Source organism: Ceratotherium simum, chromosome 28, assembly GCF_057802395.1.
Source record: "Ceratotherium simum simum isolate JZ-2026a chromosome 28, ASM5780239v1, whole genome shotgun sequence".
Lineage (NCBI taxonomy): Eukaryota > Metazoa > Chordata > Mammalia > Perissodactyla > Rhinocerotidae > Ceratotherium > Ceratotherium simum.
In genome coordinates this window covers 27910316-27934661 of record NC_141927.1, presented here as the reverse complement: position 1 = coordinate 27934661, position 24346 = coordinate 27910316, and the positions used below count along the sequence as shown (strand labels likewise).

The 24346-nt window shown below is 43.4% G+C and overlaps 1 protein-coding gene across 4 annotated transcripts in view; it reads right to left on the bottom strand.

Moving 5' to 3' along the window:
• The window catches only part of RBPMS (RNA binding protein, mRNA processing factor), a 176334-nt gene extending 156062 nt beyond the window's left edge, over positions 1 to 20272 (bottom strand). For 2 of the 4 annotated variants that reach the window (XM_087418478.1, XM_087418477.1), the window contains exon 1: positions 19592 to 20272. In XM_087418478.1, the coding sequence (XP_087274604.1) occupies positions 19592 to 19657 (66 nt within the window). In that variant the 5' untranslated portion in view covers positions 19658 to 20272. The remainder of the gene's footprint in view (positions 1 to 19591) is intronic. The other 2 variants (XM_004428819.3, XM_004428818.3) reach the window with 1 other exon arrangement.
• Between the last annotated feature and the right edge of the window lie 4074 nt (positions 20273 to 24346).

Here is a 24346-nt window from a genome sequence, read left to right as displayed (position 1 = left end):
CTTGAAAACATTATGCTAAGTGAAATAAGCCAGACACAAAAGGCCACATTTTGTACTTTTTCATTTGTGTGAAATTTCCATAATAGGCAAATCTACGGAGACAAAGAGTAGATTAGTAGTTGCCAGGGACTGGGAGGACCGGTTAATGAGCACAGGTTTGTGGGGGGGGAGAAGCAGCAGCAAAAATGTTCTAAAATTAGAAAGTCACGATGGTTGCACAACTGTGCATATACCCAAAACTACTAAATTGTACACTTTAGAGGGGTGAATTTTAAGATATGTGAATTATATCTCAATAAAGTTATTAAAGAAGAAAAAAAGAACAGGGCACCATCACTAGACTTGCTGTTGGGTTGGAAGTTGAGTAGACAGCGCATATGGGCAGATACTGTAGACATCAAGTTCGGAAATGCAGGGAGGGGTCCAATCATGGGGAGCTTTAAATGTCAGCTAAAGGGGCCGGCGAAGTGGTTAAGTTCTCGAGCTCCACTTCAGTGGCCCCGGGTTTGCAGGTTCGGCTCCCGGGCGCCGACTGACGCGCCGCTGGTCAAGGCACGCAGTGACAGCATCCCATATAAAAAAAAGGAAGATGGGCACGGATGTTAACCCAGGGCCAGTCTTCCTCAGCAAAAAAAGAGGAGGATTGGCAATGAATGTTAGCTCAGGGCTAATCTTCCTCAATCAATCAATCAATCAATCAACGTCAGCTAAAGAAATCTGGATCTTACCCATTAACCTTTTTTGTGTGTGTGTGAGGAAGATCAGCCCTGAGCTAACATTCATTGCCAATCCTCCTCTTTTTTTGCTGAGGAAGACCGCCTCTGAGCTAACATCTATTGCCAATCCTCCTCTTTTTTTTTTTCCCCAAAGCCCCAGTAGATAGTTGTATGTCATAGCTGCACATCCTTCTAGTTGCTGTATGTGGGACGCGGCCTCAGCATGGCCAGAGAAGCGGTGCGTCGGTGCGCGCCCAGGATCCGAAGCCAGGCCGGCAGTAGCGGAGCACACGCGCTTAACCACTAAGCCATGGGGCCGGCCCCACCCATTAACTTTAACAATAAAAACGGTGGGCAGTGCTCTCCAGTCTTCAGAGCACTTTCATATACATCAGATCCTTTGATCAAGGAGCCTCCAAATGTTTTCAGGTGCTAGCTGATTTATGGCAAGTAACACCTTCGGAATAGGACTCGGCCATTAGTGCTGAATACACTAAGGGTGAGAGCAAGTCAATTGAGGCTCTGAGGGTTTAATTTAGAGTCCAGACAGGTAGGATGGAAAAGGTGGGAAAGATTAGACTGGCAAGAAGTCAAAGGCCAGCCAGATTTTCTGAAACCAGAGATGCTACCTATAACAGGGTGACTCACCTTGAAAAGAAGTTGCCACATTACTGACCACTGAGGGCTTAGGCAGGTCCCATATCTCAAATTCCTCTCTCTATGAAGGCAGGATTCTAAGAGGTACTAGGCTCAAGAGACCTCCTGATCTCCTTGGAATCAACTTCTCCGCAGAAAGAGTACTCCAGACTGGCAGTGAGGTTTAGCATAAGACGACAGATTCTGAACTGCCCAGGTTCAGATCCAGGCTTTCCTCTTTATTAGCTGTGACCTACAGCAAGGTATTCAACTCTCTGAGCCTCAGCTCCACACCTGTACATTAGGAATGATGATGGCTGGTACCTATCTAATAGTGTAAGAAGGACGAAAGAGTTAACATACATGCAGCAATGGGAACAGTGCCCGGAACAAAGCCAACAAGGTCCCTTCGTTACCCATCAACCACAGTTCTCACATCAACTACACTTTTCCTTCATAGCACTTATCAGAGTTTGTAATTTTATATTTACTTGTGCTTTGATTTGTTTAATATACATTTCCCCACCACACTGTGAGTTCCAGGAAGGTCAAGAACGATGTCTGTTTGCTGCCCATTGTGTCACCAGGGTCTAATACAGTAGGACTTTAATATCTTTGGAATGACTGTCGCCTAGGAATTTTATATTCAGCTTCTCAGGCTAAGAGCCACCGTGACTGGTAACAGCCGTGCTCTTCTAAACAGGCAGAATGAAGACGCGGGGACACAAGTGCAGTCACGGAGTAAATGGCTTCATCAAGGAAGAGAATGGGGAACAGTCAACGAGGAAAATGCTTTATTTTTCCAGCATGCTAACCTGAACAGCTTGTGTGGCCTTGCAAGCCTAGTTTAAAAAAAAAAAAAAAAGGTTTAGAATGTTGGCATTGGGTTCTGCGGGTTGTACATCTATCATCTACAGAATAGGCCTACTGGGGGAACTAATGATAATTGACAAATAAAAATTCTTTAAAATATCCTCAAATCTTTATCATTAATTTACTTGTTCATTCATTAAAAACTAACAGCCAGGGACCAGCCCGGTGGCATAGCGGTTAAGTTCGCAGGTTTGGATCCTGGGCACAGACCTATGTACCGCTTATCAAGCCACACTGTGGCAGGTGGCCCACATAAAGTAGAGGAAGATGGGCACAGATGTTAGCCCAGGGCCAATCTTCCTGAGCAAAAAAGAGGAGGATTGGCAACAGGCATTAGCTCAGGGCTAATCTTCCTCACACACACACACACACACACACACACACACACACGCACAAAAATAAACAGCCAGATGAGGCTTCTCCCTGCCATATAAATCTCACCTTCATTCCTACTTCCAAACCTTTATGATGGTGACACTCTCCTACACGCCAGTGCCCATTTCTCTCTACCTATTTGAATCTTACCACTTCATTAAGGGCCATCTCTTTCTTCCACAAAGCCTATTTTGTTCTCATCCACATTGATTTCTCTCTTCAAATTTCTAAGTCCTCTCTGTTTACGTTACACAATGTTGCTAATTTATATAGGAACTCATTATTGCCTCATTGTTTTCTGTGTTCCCCATTGTGTTTCTGTGTTCTGGGTCTTTCCCAGTAGGCAGGAAAACTGCTTTTCTGTAAGCACTTCTACAACACCCACCCTCCCCCCGGCCAATGGCCAAGACAACACCGGGCTCATGGCCTGTCTCCAACAAGGACCAACAACCACATCCCATGGGAGTCGTACCTCTTGATCACTAATCAGGGTTCTCTTCACCAACTCCTTCGCCACCTGTTAACTAGAATCAAGGACTCAAGGACAAGAAGGCATGTTTGTATCTGCAAAAGAGCTTCCAGTTCCTTTGAGAAAGTGCCATGTGCATATAAATTCAGTATTTCATGACCTCAGTGGCAATTTACCCTGAAATATTGTTAGATTAAACGCTACAGGAGATGCAAATTCCATTCATATGTAACAGTCAGGATGAGTCAAGACTGAGGTTTCCATTACATCTGCTCATTTCCTAGTGTCACACTCTTAAGAACATGTGTGTAGGCTTTGTGGAGGGCATGCACTTTGCAGGAATGTTCCGTTAACAATTAAGGAGGCCTTGTGGGCTGGACTAAGTGGTGATCACCCTGCCCACATGGGGAGACCTGAGCTCCACCCCTCAGACAGTATTTGGCTCTTGGTAAATTGTGGGCAGCCGCAGTGAAAACGGCCCCTCTGGGGAGGATGAGAATGCCCTGAGGGTCTGTTGTTGGGAGTAAAGAATACTTGTGGCAGCTTCTACACTGCAGATCCAGGCTTTCCTCCTCAATTTAGGGGAAAGGAAAAGGAACATTTCCACTAGTAGACGCACTGCATGGTCCACACCTGATAAAAAGCATTGTTATTTTAACTGTATCTGTAAAAATTCCTTCCAGGGATGTAACTGACTAGATGTCCACCAAAACTTATGTCAAACTGACCAATGTGTCTAAGAGTGTCTCTATCCTCACCTCAAGAGCAAACCAACCACGTGACCAGAAAAGTAGAGATGCGAGGACATGTCCGCCAGTTCTCAGACACGTTTCCACAGTGTAACATCTCTGAAATCGGGATGCATTTTACAATACAGTTTAACCGGCAGAGTTATTGGTCCACCTGACAAATGCTGGAACTGATTCAATGAGATTCTGTATATGCACACACAACACCCAAAGTACTGGCCTCATCACAAGTTTATAGCCAGCGATATATATCAGGGACCTAATGCATAAGATCACAAAATCAACACTTTTCGTTGGGTTCAGTGAACTCAAGAATGACATCTCCAGAAATTATCTGTTAAGCATCTTAGTGCCTGTAGCAATACCTGAAACAACTGGGAGATGGCTTGAAAGGGGGCTAAAAAAACAAGTCAATATGTAACATCCAGGTGTTGTACAGATCAGACTGGGATATGAATTATGAATCACAGCTAGAACACAAAATTGAAAAACACAGTGAAGAAGCAAGCTCTGAAACATTTTAAAACTGCAGTGGCAGGGGATGCAGGAATATGGGCCTGCTGATACTCGGTGGGAGTATAAGTTAGTACACAGTGTTTCTAGAGAAGACTTGGCAATAAACATCAAATGTCTTAAGAATGTATGCCCTTTGACCCACAAATTCCACTTCCAAGAGTTGAAGCTAAGGAAATCACGAAGAGTGTACACACAGATTTAGCTGGGAGGATGTACAGCACAGTTTATATCACAAAGCTGAAAACAAGCTCCACGCTAAATAATAAGAAATGGGTTAAATATAAAGACACATCCTTACTATGGCATAGTATGAAGAAATAAAAATAGGCTGCATAATGTATCCACTGGCATGCAAAGATGTTCACGATGGCATGCAAAGATGTTCATAACATAATGTCCAGTGGAAAAAAATCAAACATAAACATTATATTATGATCTCATTTTGTTAAAATAGAGGGGAGTGTGTGTGTGTGTGTGTGTGTGCACACAGAAAAGGATATAAAAAAGATACATACTGAAGTGTTAACACTGTGGAGAAAGGAACTGTAGAATTGTCTATTTCTTTTTTGCTTACCTCTATTTTCTGAGGTGAGGGAGGAGGAGGGGATAATGTAAGTGAATTTATTTGCCAATAAGAAAAAAAAGATTTCGTTTTGAAAAAAAAATAGTGAAAAGAAATGGGCACAAAGTGATCCAGTTAGGTGAACAAATGGCTTATGAATCTTGGTCTCAATCCTAAAATTCAAATAAATTAAAAATCTAATGGAGTTATTATTTTATTTTAATCTCTAAAATAGAAGCAATACATTACTACGCTTTCCTTTGAGAAATGTTGGGAGAAATGACTGACAGAGTTAAGTGCATAACAGGACTTAAAATATGCAAAAACATCCCAGGAGACAATCTCTGCTGTCTACTGAAGCGACGCTGTGGCCCACTGCTGTAGGAGTAGGTACTACAAATGTCCAATGCAACAGCAAAAAATTGCATTAACATCCTAGAGCTTTTGAGAAAGAGAAACCATCTCTGGACTTTACAATGAACAATATGCTTACTCTTTATCCCATCCCCATATGAGACATTTCCTAATTCGTATGACTGCAATCAGGAATGGCGAGGGAGGTGAGGTATTTATGGCAGGCTTTCCAAGGAATATGATTGCAATTTCAATTTGGAAAATATAAGGCTTATTAGTTTTGTGGAGAGATTTCAGACAGCACTGGAATGAGTGGGAGGATCCAGGTCAAACTGTTGGATTTCTGCGCGTGGGTCTCCTGCACTGGGCAGCACCCAAGCTTTGCCTGGGCTGACTTCATTAGTGAATAAGGAAAAACAACACTTGTTCGCTGACTTCAGGATAAGCTCATACCATAAATGTTTCTCCGTATAATTACGACCCATGATTTACCGTAATAGAAATAAGAGCAATTTTCATGTTAATTAAAGGCTTGTGGAGTTTTTTGGGAAGGGAAAAGAAGGGACAGTTAATGGTAAAAACTTCTCAAATGTATATTTGCGAAAACCAGAAACTCACAATATTCCAAAGGCCCATAAGCATTTTTGAGTCTTTGCTCCCTCCCCACTCACTTTTGTTTTTAAGATACAGAGTTGGCAGGCTGGGTGCACTATGACCAAATGGCAACAGATGCTGGTCTTGCAAAGGGCAAGACACTTCTCCTTGATCATCCAAGAACATGGAGAGAAGGGACAAACATTCCTGATCAGAATATTTTCACTTTGATTCAAGGTTTACCAGTAGTTGCACGAATATGAAGAGCTACAGAAAAGGCTGCTCCTCTACCCAATAAAATCAGACACACTCCATTCCTGAATCCATCTTAAACCATAAAAGAACCTACATAAAATAGGCCAGTTGGGAATGCCTGCAAGGCTGATGAAGAAAGAGCTCTCAAGGCAAAGAATTTCAGCGGCACATATTGCCTAGTTATAAGCAGCTTAAATGTAGAGATGGATTATCATTGATATTTTCATTTTTTCTTTGTAAAATTACAAGTGACGTTACATAGATAATAACTGGAAAATAGCTGATACTTTAAAAATGAAAAACATATGCCAAATGCACACCAGATATAAGCCTCCAAACGAATCTAAGTCAATATCTATTTCCATATCCGTAAATTAATAACACCACAACAGTAAGTAACCCTTCTCAAAAGTTTACATATTAAAAAAATGAAAAAACCTACCAACACATCAGACACTGAAATTTTCAATGAGAATAATTTTTCCCTGTAAACCTTGGAATTTACAATGATCACATATCCTTTAAACACCACCACACCCCTTGATTCATATTTAAGATACAAAGTCTTCCAACACATTTAATATACCAACAAAACCCTTTCATACCGGAATCTGAGTATCAGCTTTAATCCTATCTCTGCACTTCTGTTAAGCATCTGGTGCCATGAAGTAAACCACCTCTCTACCCCTAACACACAGCACCCACTGAAGACATCAGCAGGCCTTTCTAAAAATATAGTTACAATATAGAGCCTAAAAATAGTGGTGTATCAAACAATGTTTTTTGTTTGAAAAGATGTTTGTCATTTTCAAGTGTTGTGAAAACTAAGTAAACCACAAAACCATTTTCAACAAATGCGTGTTTCTAATTATTAGTGGGAAGATTTATATTCCTGGAAAAAAAAAAAGGTGTGCCTGGAAGATAAGTTCGTTGCTGCAAGTCAGCAAGAATTTGTAAAGGCAAAATAATTTTGATAAGACACAACTACTTTCCTAGTTTTTCTGCTGTACAAATACTGATATAAAGAATGGTCACTTTAAAGTGAAGAGAGGGAACATTCCAGAGCAGGCGCAAGGCCCGACATTTCTCCATGTGGGTGCGCTATCTAATACAGCAATGATTACAAATTCCCTCTGTCAGTCAAGCAGCAGAAGTCACTAGCTATTATCAGGTTGTCAGTTTAGATTTAGAAAAATGAAGACAGCAGTTAATGCAGTAATTCAAACCTTCGATTTACTTACAGGATATTTATTAGCAAACCACAACACCCCAACTTTTACTTATGGGGAAAAGATCATACAAAATCCCTTTCTCCTCCTTTCCCCGTTCTGTATTTCTGCGTTTTGCTGGTGATGGGTTTTTCAAGCAAAAGCTGAATATCGCACTGCATAGAATTCTGCCCAACCCCGTTCCTTCCTGCCTCTTGGGGATATAAAGCCACACTCTCCCCAAGAATCACTCCTGGCCCTTCTCTTAAACCTCACTGGCACTCACAGTGGGGACTGGCTGGCACTTGCACACTTGGGAGGGCGAGCAGGGCAGGAATCCTCCCATTTCTCCCCTCCCCCATTGGAATGGCTAAAGCAGAGATTAATCTCCTAGCTCTGGTTTTCTGCATAACCCCTCCTCAAAACACAAAGACTCAGGATGGGCCTTAAAGAGTCCTTTTGTTTAGAGAGGGTCATTTCCTGCCGTTAGCTCACACCCAGAAACTCCCACCCACTTCTCAAGGAGAGGCACTGATTTTCTTAGTAAAAAACAAAAAACAAAACAAATTTTCAGGCTTAAAGCCATTCCCCCTGAACAGCCTACCCCTCCACCCCAGATGTATCTTGGCTGGCGGGCCACCACAGCCTTCTGCATCACAGGGGGGAAATGAAAAGTGGGACAAAGTGGGAAAATGGGAGTGGAGTTCCGGTTCTTCAAAGCACAGCAGGTGCTGTCTGTGCAGTCCCTACATTTAGGTAAGGAAACAGAGGCTTAAGTGACTTGTCAAAGACAAGCAACTTAAATGACTAGTCCTAGGTCCCTTAGAAAAGAAAATAAGAGATAAAAAAAAATGAAGAGCACCGATGATTTGGTCAAGAACTGACTAATATAAGAATTTATATTCCATTGGTTCTAAAACCATCAGGCAATGGATGACGGTCAAGTTTAAAAAGTTTGCTCAAGGCCAAGTATTACGACATAAATGTCATAAATGCAGCTAATCCAATGGCCTGCATTTTCATGAGTGCATTAGCATGCTCAATTAACAGGCGGTGTGATGACCGCAGTAGCAGTAATGATGACTTACATTTCTTTCACCCTGAAATGTCATCTGTTCTGCTTTACAATGAATCAAAACAGCTCCTGAGTCTATGAGGCTGACAAGTGGGAATAAATTGTGGCTGTGAGGTGCCTCCAATAGGGTTCACAGAGCCCACAACAGACGCTCCCTCACAGCTGCCCATACAGGTGCTTCAAGGCTGGATTCGTCCAGCAAAAGCCTGCATTATCCTCAGCTACGTGCCTTTGTACTTTGTAGGCAAACAGAGGAAAGCATACCGAGCTTAGGGCTAGACTAGGCCAAAGGACTGAGAGTGCTAAGTCTATCTCCACCAATTCCCCCCCGGGCTATTAACATTAACCCTTTGCAACCCAAGACATCTGCAAAACAGGAATCAAATTCATCTTGCCCTAGTTTTACTTGTCACTCCACACCAGCCCTCCTCTCACTCCTGGTTCTGTGGAATTACGTACTAGGTTTCCATTTTAACTGGACAGAGAAGATTCCTTTACGTGTGAAAACTGCTGCGTACACCCCACAAGGGATCTATCACTTATCATCCAAAATTTCTAGCTTAAAAGCGTGTGACAACTGTACTTTCTGATGTAATTAAATGGGGCTGGGGATCCAGAAACGATCATCTTGAAGGCAGCAATAATTAAAATTTAATCTAAAAACTGCTGGAAACTGTTTATGATGATGTGGTGTATTGTATAGTCCTCAGAGTTTGACAGGTTGGTTTGTATTCCAGTCATTTCACAAATAACAAATTTACTGGGCAGTTCCAGGCATTATTCTAGGCAATGGGGGCTACAGCCTTAAACAAGCCAGGTCCCTGCTGTCAGGGAGTCACATTCCAGGAATACAAGACAAATATGTACAGGAGGTAATGTCCGTGGGTAAGAAGTACTATCTGGAAAATAAGAGAAATGTGATAGTGGTTGGGAATGTGGGGGTCCTTTAAACTTGGAAGTCAAAAGTCTCTGTGGGTAACATCGGAACTGAGATCTGAATAAATGACAAGGATGAGGTTGCTGTGTGAACATCTGGGTGCAGAGTCTTCCAGGCAGACAGAATAGCACACACAAAGGCCCTGAGGCATGAACAAGTTTGGCAAGTTGGAGATATCTAAATAAGGCCCAAGCAGCTGAAGCATAATGAATGAGGCTGCGATTCCTCGTAGATGAGGTCAGAGACCAGCAGGGCCCAGATCACAGGAACCTCGCGCACCACTGGAGAAATTTTAAGCTCCTACTCACCAGCTGTAAACCTCAGACAAATTACTTAATCTTACAGAGCCTCAGTTTTCTTATTCCTAAACATGGAAGGATAACACTTCATTTGGTTTGTTAAAGGGCAATGTTTAAAACAGAGTAGACACTACTCAGTAAATGCTTAATGGATGATTTTAATCTGCAAAAATTCCATAAATGCTTATACAAGTTTGATTATATTGGGATATGCACCTGATCTTCAATTCTCCCTCTAATTTTCTTACACATATTAAGAAAAGATTGAAAAGGAAATTTTTACAACAAAAATGGTCTCGGTGTTAGGTCTCACAATTCTGCTGCTCTTTACTGGGAAAATTCTTGGAGGTCCCAGAAAAGAAGGATTTGGGCTTAGAAGAGTGGAGAGAGGACAAGGCAGAATCAACACAGTGATCTGGGCTAGCAGCGGCTGACGGGACTCCAGCACATCCTGCTGTTCCTCCTACTGATGAGCAAGGCCCTAAGGAGAAGCAATTACCAATGTCTTCAGTCCCCTGTCTCCCAGCATCTCTGGGCAGGCACAGGGCGGAAGTGTGTGTGTGCGAGAGAGAGAGAGGAGAGACAGAGACAGAGAGAGAGAGAGAGAGAGAGAGGGAGGGAGGGAGGGAGGGAGAGAGAGAGAGAGGAAGGAGGGAGGGAGGGAGGGAGGGAGGGGGAGAGTTTGTGTGTGTCTGTCCCTCCCCCGTCCCAGAACACATCCTGCTGGCTTAGAAGGATATACTGTATTTAAAAACAGATGCCTCTTTGGAAACTCACACATTTTAAGTCCTGTAAATCACACATGCTGAGTAAAGTAATTACACTTTCATAGCACTTCCCCTCCAAGCACAAAGGCAATTCTGGTACTTCGGTAATAAGATAGCACTTTCTGCGCTGTACCTTCTCCCATGCGGCCTCAACTAACCATCCTATAGGTGGGCATAGGAAAAATTTTCACAAAACAGGATCCTGGAGATTCAAGGCAAAAAAAAATTTTTAATCTTGAGGATTTCTCTTAGGATCATGTCGGCCACCTGCCAGTATATCTACTTGATGACATAAGAATTCAGGAAGAGCAGAGGAACGTCATGAAAAAAATCAACTCATGAGAAATAAAGATTAATTAAAAGTAGAAATTGGCCTCTAACTTATTTTCATGGGTTGGTGAAATGCACTTCAATTTTAAGACTCCCAGATTTCTCCCACCTTTGCAAAATGCTGGGGGCTAACAGGATGTCTTCAGCTAGGCTGCTATGGCATTCCGTTTGCATTTTAAATTTGTGTAACAATACTGTATTACAGCCTGGAATTTGGAACTATCTTCCCGGTGTGACTGGCATTTATGACTGCAGTTTCCTTTTTTTCTCCAATAGTCTACATAATATGCATCATAATGGTTGCGAGGTTAAAACCTATGCAACGCAAGTTGTTTTCTTCAATTCCCGGACTACTTTTCTTTTTTCACCAGCTGACACTTAGCTGTGTGCAGAAAGGCAGCAAACTTTTAGGAAAGCATGAAATGAATACATTGAAAATATGACACCCCCCCAAATAGATGACTTTGGGCTCTGGCCAAAGGCTCATTCTGCTCTTTTCCCCCCCCCAATAACGTCAAAACAGAACAAAGCAACTCAAGGAAATTTTTTCTTATAAAAACACTCAAGCCTTTCCATACTTCCACCTTTACTGTCCAAACTCATCTACAAATGTGATGGTACGGGCTGGGAAAAGAAAAGTTGGAGAAGTGAAGGCCTGGGAATTAACTGCAAATTTTAGAGAAAAACAATTTCCAGAGACTGTTGATGAAAGCAAAAAAAGTGTATGCGAAATATTATACATACCTAGACATTTCTAAGCTCCCCCACTTAGGCTTTCAAATGGATAAGTATACCGAACACTATTACGGTATAACTAGGCAGATTTTATACGATACATTTTTATGTTCCTAAATTAAAGAGTACTTTAAAACATTTGCTTCAATTTTTCCTGCGAATTTCCCAGTTCTCCCCCACTCCCCAACATTTTTTTACATAGCTTCAAATTTTAAGGAAATTTTCTCTCTTTTGTTTGCCAACCCTCACAAGGTTTCCTAGGGACTAGAGTCCCATGCCTGTTTAATTTTCTGGGCGCCCTCATTCACATGGCCCACCTTTTCAATTATCGGTATATGTTCTTGAATTGTTCTGAAAATCGCTTTTCAAGATCAGACCTCTCTGTATCTCAAACCCAACAGCTTCACCTCCTAGTTGCCTTCTTTTCTTCCCCTTTCAGCCTCTCTATTTCCTATTTCTACAAATACAACCATCATTTAGCTAGTCATCCAAAGGAGAAACCGAAGAGGCTTCAGGGATGAAACTCCTCATCTTCTCTCCTACATAGCTAACAGCTAACAGTTATCAAGGCCCCCGAACACCGCTGGCTCCTCTGCCTGTCACCACCGCCAGCCACTGCCTTACTTTGAGACCAGAACTCACGCAGTACCAGCCTCATAATCTCTCTCAAGAGTGCTTCCAAAACCCGCTGCATCCCCTTTCCCACTGGAAAGTCCCAGAATGCCCGGTCACTGCTGCACAGCAGCCCAGCTCCCATCAAACGATAGAGTCTGATACCCCGACACAGAAGGCAAGCTCCTCCATCATGTCCCCCATCAATGCCTTCCTTTCCAGGTTCATCCTGACTTCCCTTCCTCACCTGCCATGCCTTGCTTGCTCTCCCCAAAAGGGTCCTTTTAAACCTCTATATCTCCATATAGGGCCAATATCTTCACATAGGGCCAATCCCTTTGACTGGACCATCCTTCCCCCATCTTAATTGAGACTTAGCTCAAATGTTACCTCTTTTTTAAAGCTTTCTTTGACACAGCTCCATCACCCTCTCTCCTCCTCGCAGTGCTGACTGTTCCCAGCTTAAACAACTACCTCACTCTGACACAGTGCTTTATTATACCTGTTTGTTTACACAAGGCCATCACCACTAAACTGGGAGAAACAGGAGTAGGAACTACCTCTCCGTGATCTTGGCATCCCCAGAATCTACACCTGCAGGCCCCAGTCACTCCACGTCTCCGTGTCTCAGTCACTTCCCCAGAAAATGAAGTTCATCCTCACCATACCTACATCAGCCTGTTCTGAGGATGAAATCATGTAATCCATATAAAGCGCTTGGCCAGGCCTTGGCATGTAGTAAATACTCAAAAGTTAGCAATTATTATTTCTTCAGTGAATGGATAAAAAGATTTCTGAAAATTTCATAGGATCAAATATTTCAGTGTTTTCTTTTTTCTGCTATCAGCAAAAAATGAGAAAGTGGGCAACTTTATTCTGATAAGCTCTAACAAGTATCCTTCCTGAGTATGAGGTCAAGCACTCTCTCTCCTGTGCCAACTCACACACAGTGCACAGAATTTGTTTAAAATATTCTCCCGGCATACCTTAAAGATAGGGATGTGAGTTCGAGGAGGCATACTCAAGTTATCCCCACACATCAAATGAGCTAATCCGCATCAGCGGATGACATCCTCAGATCAACATAGCATCAAATTATTTATTTATTTTTTAATCCCCCCACCACCACCAAAGCCCCAGTAGATAGTTGTATGTCATAGATGCACATCCTTCTAGTTGCTGTACGTGGGACACGGCCTCAGCATGGCCGGAGAAGCAGTGCGTCGGTGCGCGCCCCGGATCCGAACCCGGGCCGCCAGCAGCGGACTTAACCGCTAAGCCACAGGGCCGGCCCAGCATCAATTTAAGTACCTGGTCCCAGCTGGCCTCAAGCCCACTGAGCCATGCAGCCACCTTTGCTACAGCTATTATTAAGGTTCATTCCCCTCATTCCTTCCTAAGTTTTTTCTTTGACCAAAGCAAGCCCTGTTCAAGAGGAATATTTGCATTCCCTTTCCCCTACCCCCAGGCAGACACTAAGGTGCCAAATGAAACTGAACACAAACATTCCAAAGTGGCTGTCACACAGAGCAGGCTTGTTTGGGAACACAGGGAGCTCCATGCTCTTCCCCCTAACCAAGGCTTCCGGAAGCCCTTGTCCAAAAGGTCAAATTAAGCCCCACGGCAAAAACCAAATTCTAATGGTGAAAACCCAACTGCACCTAGGAAGGAGCAGGCCCACACTGGCAGTGGCTGTCAGATGGACCAGGCACACTCGCCTGTGCACACAAATGGAGGCTACTGATGACCAGTGGAGGGAGATCATTTCCCACCCACAACCTCTAGATCCCCAGTGGGCAAGAGACCTCAATATTAAACAAGTGGCTGCTTTGTAACAGCTTACCTATACAAAGTCATCATCACCAACCTCACCAATAAGGATATTTCATATGTTTATAAATTATTTATAAAGAATTACATGTATATATGTGTGTAAGTGTATGTGTGTGGTACTTACCTCGTGCTGGGGTACTGTCTGAGTAGGTGTTGAGCATTGGGAATACTGTGATAAGGTGACATCATTTTTTTTTTTTTAAAAGAAATAGTGAGAGAAGGTAATGATCTAGTAGTTAAGTGGAGATAACAGAAAGTAACTTCTACTGGAATTCTGGGGAAAATGATGTCTTCGGGATGGAACATTCAGGTGGCGGGATCCTGAGAAAAGTAGGCTGAAACTTGAATCCTGCCTTGAAAAGCAGCTCAGGCTAGATCAAGAGGAAACGGTGGTTGAAGCAAATGGTTTGCAGAGTATAGAGGTACGTTAGGGAAAACTTGAATGTCAAATTTGGACTTTATGGTGTGGAGAACAGAGTAGAGCTGAAGGATTTGGAGCATCAGAGGACCAGCAGTATGGTAGAAAAGGCTGGATTGAGAAAGCACATTAGAATAAGGAGAGCAGCAAAAGATCACTAAAAAGAGCCAGGATAAAGAAATGAGATAGATAAACATGATAAAGAACTCATGATAAATGAGTGAGATAAACATGATAACGAATGGATAGGAGGAACAGAACAGGCCCAATTCCTGCAGCAAGGCTTGGGACCAAAACAATGGTTTTGTGACACCTACAGATAGCGCCAGGGAATTGAATGAAATCTTCAAAGCAAAAAGACATTTAATTGTTTTTGTTCACAGGTGCATTTTAGAAAGTTTAGAAAACACAAAAAAGCACCAGAAAGTAAATAAAAATTATCTGTAATCCACCTGATAGTTTTTATTAGTATTTGGTTATTTATTTATTTTAAAGAATTGGCATCGCATAGTACAAAACTTTTAAATCTGCTCTTTTCATTTAATGTTATAATAGGAGAATTATCCCCTCAATGAAAAATGCAGTCAGAATCTGGAAGAGACGAAGTCAGATGGATTCTCCCCTACTGCCTTCAGAGGTAGCAAGGCAATGCCGAAACCTTGATTCCAGACTTCCAGCCTCCAGAAGCATCAGAGAATAAATTTCTGCTGTTTTAAACCTCCAAAAAAAAAAGTTATACACACACGTATGTATATACATGTGGTTTTTAATGGCTACATAATATTCTCTTTCAGGAATCATACAATGATTTACTTAGCAATTTCCCTATGTTAGACACATAGAGTCTTTGTGAATTTTCACTATCGTAAATAACTCTAATTTTTATAAATAAATAAATCTTTGTGCATGCTTATTATTTCCTTAGGGTAAAATTCTAAAAACAAAAGTACTGAATCCAAGTGCTTGAACACATTTTGATATATAGTGCCAAAGTCCTCCAGAAAGTGCACTAATTTATATCACCAACGTAATACACAAGAGTTCCCATTTTACTGCCCCATCAACATTAAACACTTTTGTCCTCAAAGCAAAAATTAATATGAACCTACAAAAATTATATGAAAGCATATCCAAGAAGAAGCTCTAACCCCATCCAAGCTATCTATCCCAACAAACGCCAAATAAAGAAGACTGTATGTGAGCATAAGGGTTTCTCAGGGAAATTTTTTAAAACACTACCAAAAAAATAACTCAAAAGCACACTGCCATATTGGCAGTGGTCTTGCAGCATCATTTTACTATGAAGTCACCATATTTTCATCCAAAACACTGTCACCAAATCCTAGTCTATGACTGAAATATAAGTTTATTGTCTTAGATTTGATTTGGAATAACAGAGACTCCAAACTTGGTTAAATTGTATAAAACCATTCTGTACTTTCCCCAAGTCATAATGTAGATTAGTCTTAATGCTCAATGAAAACCTGAGGTTGCCACATCAAACTGACAATGGTATCCTTTCTCTGTGCCAATTATAAAAATTTTCTTCATGATCCCAATATTTGGACAAAATTCCCAATATTTGGGCAAAATTACTAAGTACTTTAAAAGAAGGAATGTGGGTAAAGATTTGTATTAACTTCTGAAGAACTGACTTTACATGATTTCTGTCCAACATCTGCCAAACATCTTTTCGACCAATATTCCAACAACGCCAAGTTTTTTGCTATTTTAGCTTTAAGTACAAGAGAGTTCAGTCAAAGCAATTTAAGGAAAAATTACCATTTAACACCAGTGCTTCAACATAATAAAATGCATGCCTTTTAGAAGTGATTTGCAATCAGCCTGAAAAGCACCCAATGACATGGATAAAAGTAAAAATAAAACCAAATTACATATTTATCTGATTTCCAAGAAGGAAATTTCTATTTTGAAAGTGACCAAAAAATAAACTATTTCTATCTACAACAAGACAGAACAAGTCTCGATATATAAACCTTAATTGATAAGGCAAATAATTATGAGTCTATTACTTATATATTTATTAATTTTAATAAAGTCTGAGCCAGTGCAAACTGCCAAAAGTGTTTTAAGAGGCAAAACTGTCTAGTTCAAAATTAGAGGCAAATTCTAGGAATTATTTTATTATTATTAATTATTTTATTAATTGTAAAATGATGTAAGAAATGATCTAATGCCATATACATACATAAACATAAGCTTATAAATCTCAGACCCCGGTAAGATTTTGACAACTGCTTCTTCTTATAGGGACAACTTGCAAAGGAATACACATGTATAGCACACTAGAAGCCAGAAAGCCAGATGCACTAGCTCTCTTACAGTTGCCTAGCCAAATCTTAAAATTACTTTTCCTCAAAGTTTTAAATACTACCCAAAGCAGAAGTCTATGTCCTGCCCAAGTCCTCAAAATATTCCAACCCTAAAAAGCTGCAAAAATTCTCCTAGACTGTTTATTCTACACAACTGGAACTAAATAAGTGTTTCAGCATCATTGTTTCAGAGTAAGCTTTAGAATCTCTCAAACTGGGCTAAAATATATTGGAAGATAAAAGGAACTCATCTAAAAAAAAAAAAAACACTTGGATTTTATAAAGAGGTGGAGAAAGCCTAAATTACCCTGATGATTTATGAAATAAACTATTTTCCCTTAATGATGATTGGACTCACTCTTCCTTGTCAACTCAAGGGTCACCAGAAACTATTAAAAAACACATTTTTCCTCTCTTGCCATTATGTGTATATACATTTTATATGTGTGTGTTCTGTTTACTGGATTCCTCGGCCAAGGCTTTTAAATGTGTTTGAGAAAAAATTGCTGATCGCTGGGTGGGCAGGGAAAGGGTCCAGGGTGGTGGTTTTGTATAATGCTGAGCACATTAATGGGACTCACCAAATACCATATTTATTTTACTTGTGGCTTTCAGGGTTAGAAAAAAGAGGTTAGGAGTTTTTCAAAAACAAAACATAAATCCCAAACAGGGAATTAGGACAAAATTACCTGGATCCGTCAGGCCAACGTACTTTCTTTTCCTGAATTTTTAACATTATAAACCCTCTCTCTTCACGGTTTATCTGTTTTGTACACTCCACCTCTTCTACAACTTACATTCTGAAATCTGTCCTCTTATTTTTAAAATAACAAGTGTCTCGCTAAAACTACTGATACTTCCTAGAGCCACACGCCATTCTCACCTGAAAAGGAACACTGTCAGGGCAACAGGGCAGGTAAGAGGCAGTGAACTGTCCTGAGATGGCCAGTGATTCTACTCGTACACAACCTCCCACATTAAGTTAAGGTCCCAGGAACAGGGCAGACAACACCTCCGACCTGGCAGCAGTCAGGCTGAGCTGAGGCAAGCAGAAAAAGATGACTTTTCTCCACTTACTTCTATCAAGTTAACTAAGTTATGGTTTTGGGACACTCAAACCTCTTTTACTACCTATCAAAAGAAAAAAAAAAGTCTTTGGTTTGCCTAATTAACTTTTCCATTTACAAGCTTTCTCAGTTGGGAGAACTGAGAAAAAAGATGATTTCATGCAATATATTCTTACCCTTAGAAAGAAAAATTGCCAAAGTGAAATAGAAAGGTTTCTGAAACAATTATTATCTTGGTGTGTTAAATAAATTTGTTAAATATAGCAACTCCTTAAAAAAGCAAACTTGTCATCATTTTTTAAGTTTTATTTCAGTGGTAGGGAAAATAAATAGCAAAGCAACCAGTAAGGTTCAAGAAAAAAGTGGAACTTGCAATTCAAGTGTCCATCTCTTTGAAAAACAAAAAATGTCAGTGGTATTCCTTCACTTGTAGTTAAAAAACCATTCGCATGTAAACAACACTTTTCAAAATAATAGTTTATAATAAAATGGGCAATTTCTTCAGGTGAAAAGGCAATTTTCTGTTTACTGCAATTCACCTAGGTTGCACTACCACAAAACTGTGTTGAGGAAAATCTTATTTATTTTGCATTGTTTTGCATAGTCTTTGCTCTCTCCTCTATCTTCCCCATTTACATAGTTCCCGTTTTACAAGTGGACAACATGCTGAGAGCTTATATGCATTAATTAAATCCTCTGCAAGGTTTGCTTTCGCTATCTGAATATTAGTTTGCACACAATATCTCAATAATAATCTCAACATCCTAACAGCTTCAGAATCAGTTTATCATTCTGTTAACCTTATATACGAGGATGCAGTACCTGTAAGAATGCTTTATAGGTCACATCTGGATGCATACTTTCTTGCATCCACACACTCTCAAGTTTCTTTTAGAATGTTTAAGAACTCAGCTAGTGTGGAATCTTAAAAAGTGGGCGAAAAGTATTGTTTCTTGGACTCCATATAACGTACCTGCAGGAACAGAGCCATTTAATAGGATACCACAAAATATCCTAACTACAAAATCCTGAAACGTTTGTTCAGGAGTTCTCCCCTACATTTACTGAATTTTGTTTTTCTACCAAAGGAACAATCCGCAGCCGCAACATTTTTACCGCAATTACGGACGCACCACATTAAATTTACGCTCAGAAGTCAAAGTCCTATTAAATAGTCTCGATGATCATTTGTAAAGGGTAACTGTAAGTTTTAAACTCTTTTATTCTGCTCCCCACAACCGCATCGCCCCTAAATTTACAAAACCTAAATTACCCAGGTTCGGGGTCTTTGACTCATCAGAGAAGAATGCGGCTGATTAGTTATCTATTAATCCAAAATGCCTCAACTGGAAAGACATTTCACCAAGAACTTTTAACACCGAAAGGGAGGGGGCAGGGAAGAGAAGGTGTCTCTTAACGAGAACTTTCCCCTAGTTTCTTCCCTAAACTACACAAACACCAACGCACCCCACGACTTCCAGCCCTAGACGCAGAACTAAGTCCTGACCCTCCGGGTCCCAATAATCTGAGGTCACCCAGGAGTCAGCTCTCGATTCCGCTTTTAAAATTCCAGGCAAACAAAGCTGAGCGTTCTACTTACAAAACTCTCCGAAAAGTCTTCCAAGTTACGCAATTTTAGGCACGCAGACGCGCGTGGACCCACAAAAACACCCTCCCCGGAGATACACCCTCGGGGGCCACAGCTTAGGGCTCTGTCTCGGGGCAAGGACCTGCCCAGACCCTCGGCTGCGGCGCCCCCTCCCCGGCGCGCAGCCGGGCGCCCCGGGACCGGCCTCTCCCGCCGGCCCCCGCACTCTGGAGAAAGCCCGCAGCTTCCGTCCCCGGTCGTCCCCGCCACCGCACCGAGCCACTCAGTACCTCTTCCTCCTGAAGGTTGGCCTCGTTCGGGGTGTTCTCCTTCTCGGCTTTGCCGCCGTTGTTCATCTTCCCGGTCCTTCCTCGCCGGGCAGGGCTGGGGCGCGGGGCTGGGCGAGGCGCGCTCGCCCACTTTTCCCTCCCCGGGCGCCGGGGCTCCCTCGGCGGGCGCCGCGGGCTACGGGGGCTGCAGCCGGGGCAGCGGCGGCTCGGGCTCGGGCTCGGGCTCCCGCGGCGCGGCGAGACGGCGGCGGCGGCGGGCGACTCAGGAAGTGCGAGGGAGAGAGACGGGGCAGGGCGAGGCGGGCGCGGGCGGACCGAGAAGGGGACGGAGACAATCGGGACCCGGGAGGGAGACCTGGAGAGGGAGGGCGGGCGCGAGGGAAGGAAGGAAGCAAGAAAGGATGGGGCGAGGACGCGCGTCCCGGGACTGAGCCCGGAGAGTTGGGGATGTGGCCGAGTAGGGGCTGGGGGCGGCTGCTGCCCGAGCGTAGCTGGAGGGAGGGGGCGAGGGGTGCCGGGAGAGGAGGAGGAGGCGGAGGAGGAGGAGGAGGTGCGGGGCAGCGGGGCGCGGGCCGCGGCTGGGACGCTGGGACCCGGAGAGCCGCTGAGTGCGCGCTCCTGGCAGGCTCTGGGAAGTACGGGATCCAAGCAGCTCCCTTTCTCTCGCCTTCCTCCCTCCCCTCTCTCCTCCCTCTCCTCCTCCTCCTCCCTCCGCCCTCCCTGGACGTGGGCTGCAGGCTCTCGCCGAGGGACGGGACGCGGGACGGCGAAGCCCCCCGCGGGAGGAGGGGCCGCGCCGAGGGCGGCTGCCCCGCGGCCGGATGGCGCGCGCCGGGGAGGGGCGGCGGGCCGCGGGCGGAAGCCGCGGACCCTGGCCCCGGACTCGGCGGTAGGTCGGAGGGCGGGGGCCGGGCAGGGGGAGGGAAGGAGGTCAGGTCCTCCGGCTCGCTGGGCCCCTGGGGGCCGAGTTGGCCAACTCGCGTGGCGGTGCGCGCGAGCCCGGAGAGGGGCTTCGGAGAGCCGGGCCCCGCCAGCGCGACCACCGGGACGTGTGATGTGCTACTTTTGTTTGCCTGCTTTTCACGAGGGATTTGCACCCCCATCCCTAAGCCTACCTCTCCTTTTCTGTACCGCTTTAGACCCATTTCTTCCCTTCCTAGTGGGCAACTTGAAATGACAGGATGGCGAGAACTCGGTGACATCCGGGGGCAGCCAGCTCCGGGCCGGCGTTTTCAGGGCACAGCATCAAACCCACCTCGAACGCCGGGTCCTCCGAAACCTCTCCAGCCTCCCCACCGGCCGGCTGTGGCTCTCCGCTAGGCTTCCCGTGGCGCCCGTTCAGACTCCTCTCACAGCCCGTATCAAACTGTTCTGGAGTTATTTGTTGACCTGGCTGTCTTCCTCACTTTTCTGGGAGATCCTTCCTGGAAGACAAGACCGTGCCCTGTTATCTTTTTAATCCCACGGCTTTTTAAATACGCTACCTGGTATATAGTAGGCACTCAATAAATATCTGTTGGGTAAGGGAATATTCGTCACTGCAAGCCGAACTGGAGGCCAATACAGGTGATCTTCAGAGGGTCAAAGCATCTTAGAGGAGAAGGGGGTCTCAGCTGACCTCTGGGAGGTCAGCGCACAACACTGGTTTATGCACCAACCTCGGAAGGAGTGCATGGTTTCCGTTTCCTCGCCTGTGAAATGGGAGTAGTTCTGTTTATCTCTAGGGGTTTGCTATTAGAGGAGATTATAGGTTGATAGCGCTATAGCACCTAGCACCCATTCTTGCCCAGTTTAAGGTTACAATACTTGGAGGCTAACATTTTTATTAAGGAAATTTTCCTGAGCCGTAGAGAGCTTTTCCAGGACTGTATCATTTAAGCTTTCCAACATGACTGGTACAAACGTAAATTTGAAACTCTGTACATCAGTAGGTTCTTCTTCACTTCCCACTCGTAGGAATTCTGTCACAGCATGCTGTTCCTTTCCCGCACAGCACCAGTCACAATTTCTATTTATTTATTTGCTTGCTTCACTATTTGTCTCTTCCCCCTCTCCCCCCACTAGACATTCTGTACCCTATACTGGTTTAAGTGCTGCTGGAAATGGGGTGGGGGTGGAGGTGGGCATTGAAGATAAGGCCCCTGCTTTTAGGGAGTTTAAAGTGGTGTGGAGACAGGATACCCAAAACAGCTCCAGGGCAACATAATCGCAGATCCTGGCTCAAATTGTGGAAAGCAAAGAAAATATTTGCTTTAAGAGCATTGTGAAGAGAAAATCAGTTAGTGATATGTAGATTTACATATTGAGTTTTTCGGGGGGGGGGTCTGAAGATTTTGATAAAGAGCTTTAATTGCTGTCATGATGTCATTTCTTTCTATGGGAAAAAAAAAAAAGATGTATCCTGGATGAAAATAAACCAAGAGTCTATTGAAATTGTGATTGAAGTTCAGAAGAGGTGAGGGCTACAATTAATCCGGAAACTTGGACAACCCTTTCCACTGCCAGGTCCTCCCTCAGTTATATGAGGAACCACGAGGGGGCAATGTCTTCTTGAGCAGCGGCTGAGTGGTGGTCTTGGGCCCCTACGCTGACCAGTAATGCCAGCACTTTGCCCTCCTTGGCCATTCTTGCCTGTTCCTGAAGACACTCCACAGAAAGGCATTGTCTTGCTGGAGCCTGGCCAAGGCCCAAGAAAAGTGACAATTGATCTAGTCATTGATGGTTCCAGTCAGACTCCACTCATGAGTAGGTGGGAGATGTTGTGTGATTCCAGGGTAGTGGGAGAACCTCCCCTACCCCCACCCAGGGAAATGTGGCTTAATCCCAAAGGTAGGACCGGATTCCTTTGTCTTTAAGCCAAGCTGGCACTGTGTCCTTGTTAAAAGTCAAAAACCCCTGGGATAAAAAATGAGAATAAATTCCATGATCCTTGTCTAGTTTGTTCATTGTGTTCCCAACATCTAGACAGTGCCTAATGCACAGTAGGCACTCAATGATTGTGAGTGAATGAATCCACTGAGTCTTATCAGTTATTTATTCTTGGGCTTGAATGACATTATCAGATCCTTCTAAGACCCTGCAGGAGGGACTGAATTAGTAGAGGCATCTTAGTGTGGAGAGCCACCACAGGGGCACTAGGCAGATTCATGGTAGTGGTCTTTAGTCATTATTTTGCAGGGGGGAGACCCTAGATAGAGAGCTTGCACAGAATGGGGCTACATCAGGCAGCTGATGATAAAGCAGGGAAACCTAGAACATAGTCAGTGGCGACCTTGAAATTCAGGGTGTTTTCAGAAAAGTGTATGGGGCTGGGGTAATACACCAGGAAAAGAAGGACTCCTATTTTGTCCTTTCCATGAAGAATGGTTTAGACTTATTTGGAAGAACAATAAAGTCATGTTGCCAACAAAACTCAATGAAAATCTGTACATAGACTTTAGCTATTTATAAAACTTTGTGAGTGAGGGGAAAGAGTTTGACTGTGTTGGGGGTGGGGGGAGTGTACATTCATTCAGGTTATAATGATCTTTATGACCTGTTTACTACTTCAGAGAAAGAAAGTTTCAAAAGTGAGATCTCAGTAGCAATCGTTTTCAGGCCTACTAAGAGTTATAAAACAACAAAGGGATTTTATGTCCTAGAAAAATAGGGCTAATGACCAAGAAATCTGCTTCCTCCCCTGCCCACCATTTTGCCACATTGCTTCTGGCCTATCAGGTTACATGCTAGGTTGAAAGGGAAATATTGTCTGCACCTGTAGTTTTCCTTATTCATCTCTGTTCCTCTGGCAGTGTTCATTTTGAGGCTTGCTTTGAGAAATACAAACCTACAATTATGTCTTAAATGTTTGTCTCTGGGAAGTGCAGGCATTAAAGGTCTATTCTGAGGCAATTTGCATGGCTTGTGCTCTGCACCTATGTTAGCACTGAGGCAGAAAGCTGCAGTATCTACCACGTGTTGTGATTGTTAACTCTTCTGCATCCTCTGCTGGACCGAAAAAGTTCTTGAGGTCAGAGGCTGTGTTTTATTAGTCTTTGTTATCCTTGCACTTCTCACTCCCTCACCCCACTCCCACCCACCTCCAGGCCATCACCATCTTCCCCTGATTTTATTTATTAATTTTTAACTGTGGCTAAAAAACACACAACATAGTATTTACCGTCTTAACCACTTTTAAGTGTGCAGTGCAGTAGTGTGAAGTATATTCACATTGTTGTGCAACATCCTCCTGATTTTTACCTCCTAAATAGTTCTGAGATTCAATCACTTCCCTCCAATCATTTGTGGAAGCCCACACAGCCACATGGAGAGGCCCATGTGGAAGAGAATTAAGTCCCCGGCTTACGGCCCCAGCTGAGCTCTCAGTGGACAGCCGGTACCAATTGCCAGCCTTGTGAATGAGTTTTCTTGGAAGTGGATACCCGAGCTCTAGTTGAGCTGCCCTAGCTGACAGCACATGGAAGAGAGATGAGCTGTCTTCACTGAGTGGTGCCCAAATGGCAAAATTGTTAGCATAAAAGTGAATGCTGTTGTTTTAAGGCACTCAGTTTTAGGGTGGTGTGTTATACAGCCATAGATAACTGAAACATAATTACGTGCCAAGAAGTGTGGTCCTGCTGTCACAGAAACCTAAAACATATGGCAGTGGCTTTGGGATCAGGTAGAGGATGGAAACTGGAGGAACTTTGAGGAGTCTGTGAATGAAGAGCATTATGAAAGGACAGTGCGAGTGTTGTTATTGCAGGCTGGAGAAAA